This window comes from Rhinatrema bivittatum, chromosome 17 (assembly GCF_901001135.1).
Source record: "Rhinatrema bivittatum chromosome 17, aRhiBiv1.1, whole genome shotgun sequence".
NCBI lineage: Eukaryota > Metazoa > Chordata > Amphibia > Gymnophiona > Rhinatrematidae > Rhinatrema > Rhinatrema bivittatum.
In genome coordinates, this window is record NC_042631.1 from 22,368,016 (window position 1) to 22,377,752 (window position 9,737).

General features: G+C 45.4%; 1 protein-coding gene and 1 long non-coding RNA gene across 5 annotated transcripts in view; one reads left to right on the forward strand and one right to left on the reverse strand.

Annotated features, from left to right (window-relative positions):
- LOC115079076 overlaps positions 1–9,737 on the reverse strand; it is a 121,906-nt gene that overhangs the window by 92,535 nt on the left and 19,634 nt on the right. The window lies entirely within an intron of this gene.
- TRIM66 (tripartite motif containing 66) overlaps positions 1–9,737 on the forward strand; it is a 91,749-nt gene that overhangs the window by 74,630 nt on the left and 7,382 nt on the right. For all 3 annotated transcript variants that reach the window (XM_029582085.1, XM_029582087.1, XM_029582086.1), the window contains exons 18-19: positions 665–739; positions 6,428–6,580. In XM_029582085.1, the coding sequence (XP_029437945.1) occupies positions 665–739; positions 6,428–6,580 (228 nt within the window). The remainder of the gene's footprint in view (positions 1–664; positions 740–6,427; positions 6,581–9,737) is intronic.

Below are 9,737 nucleotides of genomic sequence, written 5' to 3' on the forward strand. Positions count from 1 at the left end.
ACCAAATCGGACTGCTAAAGATCCCTACGCAGAATCCACATGCAAGTCAGCAGAATCCCTCACCTCCGTCACACAAGCAGAGCACAGGCTGATCCTTACCTATTACAGAATAAAGGACCATGAATTAAAAACAGAAATATGCAAATACTGAAACCCTGAGGAGCCAGACTCTCTGGCAACTTTCAAACTGTGTGCAGAAGTATAAAATCCACAAAGAGTTTTTACCCAGAGTTTACGCCAATTTCCAAAGGGAAAATACTCCCTTTTGAAAAATGAGTTGGAAAAGTCCGTGAACAGACTTGCACCTACTGTTTTGTTTGGGTACTTTTCTAAAAACATAGGCACTCGTCCCTGCTCTGCGCTCTCCTCAAGCAGCAGGCCCACGTGGATGTTTTAGGAAGCATAAGCTTGCTACATAAAATGTTTGGTGACACACTGGATGAGAACCTCTGATTTAGAGGATAGCATCTTAAACATTTTGGGGCATTACGCATTAAGGCAGTAAAATGTCTTCCTAATACAGCTAACGGGCTATCCTGAATAGAGTTAGAATAGCTATTATATTGAATCTGAACACAAGTCTAATTGTAGATTAATGTGGGAGTGCGGCAAAATTCATCCAGTTCCTCTTTAGAAAATGTATTCAAAATGTTTAATTTTGCAGAAATGTGAGAAGCTGGTCCTATCCTTGTACTGCAGCAGCCTGAGCCCTCCATTCCAAGAGCCTGTCAGTCCACTGGTAAGTTTAAAGTTCCTACCGAATTATGGATTAGCAGTGAACAAAAGGCTCAACCATTATTTCTAAGAGCAGGTTTCAAGTCCGTCTCCATGGCCCGGGTGACATGGGCACTGGTGTGTAGTAATCTCGGGTCCCTGAAGAATTCCCATTCCTAAATTTGTCATTATTTGGCAGTTGGACAAGTTGGGGTGGGATCTGCTGAAGGAAGAAAGGCATAGGAGTGAACCAGTAAAGATCGTGAACTATCGCCAACAACCAGAAATAACATTTCCCTTAAGACAGGTTGAAAATACGATTGTACACGGCGGCTTCTGGATTCTACTTCATGCTGTCGCCAGCGTATTAGCACAAAGCCACAAAATCCGCCAACTAGCCATGCAAACAAGATTGGCCATTTAGCAAATGGTCTATAAAAAAATAGAGCTTTTAGTGCTAGAATTCATTTGTTGATAAATTATCCATTCAGATAATTTTTCATTGGTTTGGCCATTGATGTGACACATTTGCCTTCAATGAGGCAAGGAGCCAATGTATCACTTCTGATCTGATCTGTACGCAATCCAGAATTGGTGGCAGTCTGGTGGAACAGCTGCCATCCCATCCCTCTGTAGAGTACTGCAAGTGTTGCGCCGGTGTGGCAGAACAAAGAAATTAATTTCAGAAGGAGGATCACAGTGGGAAAGGAGTTACTTCAGAAGATAGGTATAACCAGGGAGTTTCTGAACTTTGCAGGCTTGCAGGTCAATGAGATGTGCCGGGATGCATGGGACTGTGGCTGATTTGGATGCAGATGATGTACAACTTGTAGTCTTGGTTTGAGGAGGCATAAGGGAATGGAGGCAGATTTTGAACCTCTAGTTTACAGAACGAGGTGGATTGGTTGACTAACAATAAATTGAAGTTTAATAGTGCTAAAACAGAGATGCTCAAAAGAGGACAATCTGATCCTCTTGATGGCTTTTTTCTAATTTATATGGAAGGCACTTCAGCAGATGAAGCCAGAAATTTGGGAATAAGCTTGAATCTGAGGTTTGAGGGTTTAGGCTCATAACTTTAGGAGTTAGGCTCCTAAATTGGCCCTTTTGAAAATGGCCAAGGGCTGTGTTCTTAACTTTATACTCTGGCAGGTTAATATTTCAGCATCACTTTTCCGCTAAGCAGCACTGTGTGAATATTTGGCTGCACTGAGTGGCCACCAGTTATCTGGTTAATGGTTTCTCTGGCTAAAGAGTTAGATAAGTGAGGGGAGGAAAGGGGACAATCTGGGGTAGAACTAATTATCCAGCTAATTAAGCCCAATTTCCATCCTTATCTGGTTTAGTTAACCACATAAGTCTAGGACAGCTATTTGGCTGTCCTATAGTTAGCCGGCTAACTGTAAGTTAGACTACTATATTCATACCTCGGCCAAATAACTTGTTCAGCAGGATAGTGGCTGAATATTGGCCTCCTAATTTCACTAGGTCTCCCCAAGTTTAGGATCCTAAAATATGTGGCTACAGGGGTGGGGTTAGGGTGGGGAAAAACAGGAGCTTAGGACTGACCTTCAGCACTGGGCACCTAATTTAGAGACCTAAACCTAGGGAATGAATTGCAGGCCTAAATTTAGCCCTCCTAAATTTAGGAGAATTTTCAGCTAAAATATTAGGCTCCTAGGTTTGGCTGAAAATAAGCATCTAACTCAGGGACCTAAATTTAGGAGCTCAGCTTTTTCTGAATATCGGCCTCTTTGGTTTAATTGGAACCACATACTCAGTTGACATCTAGGAAAGTGTTTGTTAGGATCTGGTTAGCTTGTTAGTTGAGATTGTATTTGAACAAGGAGGCATTTACAAAAGTGGTAATCATCTTTGTATTTTCAGTCTTGGACTATATCAATGCCCTGCATATAGGATTGCCTGTAAAACAAATTTATGGGCAACGATAAGTTCAGAATCTGGCTGCCAGGATCATCCTGGGTAAATTGGGTAGAGTAAGAGCATCTCCCTTGTTGAGAATATTGCATCGGTTGCCAGTGTAGCTGAGGATAAGATTAAAACCTTGGCCTTAATCTTTTGGCCACTGAAAGCAGGGGCAGCTCAAGGCAATCTGCTCCCTGAGGTGAGGGATGGGATGGCACACCCCCCCCCCCAGTGGCACGGTACAGGTGAAATCATCAAGAAGGTACAAGGGGGGGAGGGGCCATTAGAGTCTGTCCCTTTCAGTGATTTCAAATGCAGAAGGGGGAAACCCGTAGCCCGGGAACCCGAAGACCTGCCTCCCACCTTTCTCCCAGCATTGTCCCCTGGACGTGTGTGAATGGTGGGAGTCTTTGTGTGGAACACTCTCTCTGGGCATTAGGCATCCTAGGAGAACTTTACAGCCCTTGTACCCGTGCCCCTCATCACACACAAATTAAAAACTCTGCATTTATAATAATCCATTTTACATAAAAAAGGACTATGTCTTCTGAGGTATAAATATCACAACCCTGCAAAAAAACACACTCGGAATGCATATGGTATTAGGCCTATAGTAATGCATGTTGGGGATGGGCTTTGCACTCAGAAAGATGAGAGTTAACTGAATTAGTAATACAATATAGTAAATCTCCCATACTAAAAGAGCACTAACTGCCATCCCTCAAACAGTAAGGACCCTAACTACTGCAAATATTACACCAGGCCCTAAAACACCAGTACATTTCCTATTAAGAAAACGGAACAAGCCAGCCTACGATAGATCCCCTACACAGAAACTATATGCTAGCAGAAAAACCTCACCTCAGTCACACATACAGAACACAGACAGACCCTCACCAAGTATAAACAGAAATGATCTGGAAATCTCAACAAATCAGACTGTATGCAGAGCAGTAATGGAAAAATAGAAATGCCATTCCTCAAAACAATAAAATCAAGGAATATAAAACATCAATCATAACAATAAAAGCAAACTAATACAAATATTTCAAAACAGCAGATGAATAATAGCTAATAATTAAAAACTCATAAAAATTATAAAATTTCCCAAACACCAATAAAATATTTCAAAATAGCAGACATCAAATAACACCCAATAATGAAAACTAATGATTTAAAAATCCCTGCTTTTCATACCTGGGAACTTTTGATTTCTTGTCACCTTGAAATTTCCGAGGATTAGTGTGGAGATGGGGGCAGGGAGGGTGAACTTTCTCCTCTTATATACACACACACATGTACACACGCACACAGTCACTCAGATACAGATACACGCAAAGCACAATTTTAATTGCCAGATACCCTGAGATTGTTGTGGATTGGGGGGAGGAGGGCCACACAGACTTTATCCTCTCTCTCTCATACACACACATTTATACAGGTTCATTTTTTCATTCATTCTCTCACATACTCTTGCACACACTTCCTCTCTGTCCTTCACACCTGCATACTCTCATATACACACTCTTTCACATACACTCAGGCTCTCTCTCTCATACACATGCAAGCTTTCACACATGCACGCAGGCTCACTTTCTATGCAGTGCAACAGTGGAAAAATAGAACCATCACCTTTCTTCAAACATCAAACAAAATCAAGAAATATAAAAAATATATAATAGTAAATCATACCAATAAAAAGAATATTTCAAAAACAGCTGACGAATAGAAGATCCAATAATTAAAAATTCATATACAATTTTTTTTTAATTTCCCAAACACCAATATAATATTTCAAAAAAGCAAACACAACACCCAAAAAATAAAACTAATAAGGATTAAAAATTTCACGTGCTCCATGTCTGGGAACGTTTGATTTCCAGTCACCCTCAGATTGCCATGGATTAGTGGATCTGGCATGCATAAACTTTCTCTCTTCTCTCTTATGTATACACACTGCCTCTCATACACACATGCTTGCACACACACACATATATACTTCCTCACTCACACACATGCTCGCATGACACACACACATATCCCTCCCTTGTTCACACAATGCTCTCGCATACACATGCCTGTTCTCACATGCTCCTTCCCTCACACAATGCTCGCAGGCCCCTCCTCTGACATACATACACACATTCTCCCTTTCATACATACATGCTCACTTGCTCACACAAATACACATACACATAGCCCACCCCAGCTCTTTTGGTCAGCTCGACCCTCCTCTTCACTGCAGCCTGTGGTCTCTTCCCAATCCTGGCTGCTGGAGTTCCCCAATATTCAGGCTCTGGCACGCTGGGATTCGCCATATGGCCGTGGCCTCATTTGATCTTCAATTGCTGGCAGGTTGGGATCTACCAGTGGCCCTGTGGCCTCAATCTGTCTTCAGCTGTCGCCGGCTCCGAGCCTTCTTTAGCCTTTGGCCGCCCCGCAGTCTTCCTTGATCCTTCAGCCGCTTGCGGGTTGGGATCCGCCGGCAGCCCTGAGGCCTCTTCTGATCTTCGGCTGCTGATGGGTTAAGGATCTGCTGGTGGACCCAAGGCCTCTTCCGATCTTCCTGCACTGGCTTGATTTTAGTGCCCCCTGGCAGCAAGGTGAGGTGGCTGCCGGGTGTTCTGGGGGGGGAGGGGGGGGACATTTTGTCGCTCCAAACTTTTGACGCCTGAGGTGGCCGCCTCATCCTGCCTCATTATAGAACCGACCCTGATTGCGAGGGAATGATCCAAGATATTTACAGCAGGCCTTGAGTTGGTATTGCCCTAAACATGATCTCCAGTTCTTGCAGGGTTGTCTGTTTCAACAATGAAAGTAATCCGACGTACAGGGAATGGGAACGGGGCTTTTTCACTGGCAGCTATGATATGGGACAGTCTAAGGAAATCGGAGGTCTCCTGAAGTTTCTAAAGTTTAGGAAAAAAGTAAAAAATTTTGTTGTTTCCGCTAGGTTGTTGATGGTTGAAAAGAGGTGTAAGTGGTAGGATGGTGAAATTACAGTTCACCACCAGGATCAAGAACGAGGTAGAGCCCTTCATAATATGCACAGCAAATTAAAGTCAGTGACTTTTTGAATAAAGTCACCGCTTTTGTGCTGTGCTGCTGTTTTTTTTTAATCATCAGTGTCATTCCATTTTTTTTTTTTTTTCATTTTTGAAATTTGCAGATAAAAGTCGGGCTTCACCGAGTGTTCAATGAGTGGGAAAAGTTATCTCTCTGTGGGGGTTCGCGTAAGCTGCCGCAATATTCTTTAGCGGCACCTATAACCCGGCGCGATGCGGGTTGCGACTGCTTCATCGAGGGGGCGAGTGCGCTTCTCAAATGCATCCGGTTCTGCTTTTTACTGTAGCTGTCGGTTCTGGCACAAGTCCCATCCATCCTCTGTGGTTAATGATGTCAGGGAATGGCAGCCTGGGCATCTAAGGATTGGGTTTTCGGGTAGACGTTCTTAAGTTAGTTTGGTTGCAGCTATTGGGGTGGGCCTGTTATTACAATAAGGGCAGGAGAGTGGACATGCATAAAGGTTTCAAGTTTATACGCTGAAATGCGTTGTCTTATTGGTGCATTTATGACTTATGCTTTGTTTTGGGGATTGTGCACACCACTTTGGATTTCGTAGTTTAGAAAAGTGATTTATAAATAAACGAAAAGACTGATTTCCACTAAATAGCATTTGAAAATCACATTTGAAGTCTAGAAGGCACTTTTTTTAACTGTTCCAGTTGCCTAGTTCATGCCTCCAATTAAACAGGATTAGTTTCTGATTCTTTTGCTTTGATCATAGGCTCGCCATTATTATCAGATCATTAAAAGGCCCATGGACCTATCCACTATCCGACGAAAACTTCAAAAGAAGAACAGGAAACATTATTCTTCACCCGAGGAGCTGGTGCTTGATACACGTCTTATGTTTTGGAACTGTGCGAAATTCAACTATGTAAGTATCGGGATCTTCATACTCCTGGCAGCTGATGCCCACTGCAGGTGCAATTTCAGTGCCGGCACTGTGCGATGTTTGTGTGCTATATAATTTGCCGTGCACAGTATGTGCGCGGAGTCTGCCCTGCCATCCATTTACGCATTCTGGTGGGTATAAAATTGGCCATTCCTAAATCCTAATGCAGGCATATTTAAATATGTGTTGTCTGTAGTTATTGAGGCTCTGCACATCTGCTGGAGGGAAGGGGTTAATTAGCGAGGTTAGTACTAGAAGTGAAAGTGAAGTCGCTTATATCACTTTTCCCTTCTCTGGTCTCTCCTCTCTCTTCCATTAAGTCCTGCCACTGTAAATCTTCGCCTCATTTGTCACTTTGGGCCAGTTTTGCACCACTCACTTCATCCATACTACATCCATACATGTCCATTTGCTCATAATATCCAAACTCTGGGGCCAGTCTACTAAGCTGTGATTAAGACTGTGGGAAGGGCCATTTAGATAATATTTAAATGAGGTTTGTGGGGATTTTCTTGTGGTAGAATCTGCACAGAAACACATATTAAAAAAAAAAAAAGGCTTAACCACATCTCTCTGAAGTGTAATTAAGTTTAATGTGGAAACAGCTCCTTGTTAAATTTCACTTTTTTTTTTTTTTTTTTTTGCATTTGCAAAATACAATGGGCCTGATTCATCAAGGTGTTTTGCCATAGACACAGAATGGGAGAAAAGCCTTAGGGGCCGATGCACCATTTGTGCGCAGAAAACGGGTGCTCAGTGTTGAGCGCCTGGTTTCCCAACGCGTGCCCAGCCACCTCTCCTGGGAGCGCTAAAAATGAGGCGCTAGGGAAAACTGTGCAGTCCTAGCGCCTCCTCGGCTTCGGACGCACAGGAGAGGTGGCTGTCAGTGTGGGTTGGGAAAACGGACGCTCAATCTACGAGCATCTGTTTCCTCCCGCTACTGGCATAGACACGCACAAGATACATGGCCTGGACCCTTTATCTTGTAGGTGTACATTGGACGTCCAGAATTTGTTTTTTCAAAAACGTTTTTGGTTTTTTTTTTAACCTAAATTTACTTTTTTTTGGTTCCTCTTCCTTAGTATTGCGATGATACTTTTAGGAGGAATCACAGAGAGCAGGATTTTTCCTTTTTTTCAAATGCGCCCTTGAGTGTGGCATACCCTGGGCCGGCGTAAAGTTTTCCGCCATTGCAGTGAGCATATTGGCTGCGCGAGAAATTTTTCACGTCGCGGGGATTAGGTAATAGCCTCGTCTACATGGAATTTACATGTGATGAATGCTATTAGCTATGCGGTATTTGGACATGCATTTTAGATGCGCTAATCATCGTATTGCCTCAGGGGTTGTGGACGCGCATCCAAAACGCACTTTAAACTGAGCGCTAGTCGGGCCCCTCAGTGAATCAGACAGAATGCATGCAGTTTCTTGCAAATTACACACGTTATTTGCTTTTTATTTGCAAGTTATTTCATTTGCGAACTGCGACGTGGCTTAGCACCTTGGTCTCTTAGTATATGTAATTCCCTTCTCATTGACTTGCAAAACTTCTCAGTCCATCCTCTTCAGGGACGGATTGGCCTATCGGGGGATCGGGCATCCCCCCGGTGGGCCGGTCGCATAGTCATGTGGTCTGCCAAGCACGGCTGTGACAGAGCTGCGCTCGGAGGACCACGTGGTATCTCCTGGGCGGCGAATCCCCGGGCCGGTCTTCATCGGGAATCCGCCGCTGATCCTCTTTGATTTAAAATGCTGCAGACAGACCCTGGCAGCTTCTTTCCTCACCTCTATCGTCATGGAGAGACTGCCAATCTCAGGGCTTGGACTTGCCCCCAGATCTTCTGCATGCAGGACCCTGGAAGAAACACCTTGCCCTGAGCCTTATCGAACTGGACACCCAGATATTCCAGAACCTGAGATGGCTGCAGGTTGCTCTTGGCCAAATTCGCTACTCATCCCAGGTGCTGCAGCAACTGAACCACCCTGCTCGACTCCACCCGACTCTCCGCATTCGACTTGGCTCGGGATAGCCGGTCATCCAAATACGGATAAACCAGAATTCTCTCCTTGTGGACAGCCGCAGCCATCACCTTTGTAAAGGTCCTGGGCACCGTGACCAAACCGAAAGGCAATGCCTGAAACTGGTGATGGCAGCCTAAAACCGCAAAGTGTGAGTAACACTGACGAAGGTTCATGGCCACTGCCCTCAAAGGCCTGTTTCAAAATCACCTCAGTTTTTTGATCCTGGGCATCTTTTAATGCTGCGTCTCCTCCCACCGGCATAGTGGTACGTTTTGTCACCGCGCAGGCCAGGGCGTCCACCCTGGGAAACTGAAGCTGCTCCCTCGCTTTAGGATCCATAGGGCTCAGGCCCACTAACGAGTGACCCCCTCGGGAGAACCTTCTCCCCCCCGCACTCTGAGCCCTTCTCCGCTTTACCCGTTGGGGGGGGGGGGCGGACAAATCCTCCTCTGACTGCTTCCGTGACCTCGAGGAGGGAGACCGCCAATGCGGGCGATTCAGAGATTCCCTCCTCCCACCCCCCACCTCCCGGGCCCTTCCTGGCCTTCATAAAATTCCACCCATTACCTTAGTAGGGAAAGCCCCTTCCGAGCTCACGCCCATGGGAAGACTCTTCACCTCCCCCGGGAGGAGATGTGGGGCCACACTTCCCTCCTGAGAAGCTGGAGCTCCTGAAGTCCCTTGCAGGGGCAAATTCCTCTGCAGAGACATCCCCCCCTGAGCCTCCACGCATTTCTGGCAAATGCTCACCGATCTCCTGGGGCTAATCACCCTCATAGGACAAGCGGAGCAGATGCGCAGCTTTTTCCTGCGCTGCCCTCCCGACGCCGTGCCTGCCCTGTGCGCGCCTCAGCAGAACGCTGCACTTCCAAAATGGCGCCTGCCGCATGGTTTTTCCCGCCGAGGCACTCCGGCCGGCTCAAAACTAGGAGCATCTTGGCCCTGGCACTCAACGCGGTCTCTAGACCTGCCCGTGCTCTGTGCGTGATCGCTGCAGCAAAGTCTGCCGGCACAGGGTTTTTTTGTTTGTTTTTTTTATTAAAAACTTTATTCGCCTCGCGGAAGACTGGTAAGGCAGAACAGCAGAAAAACACCGGGGCACAGATCAGGCAGAGTA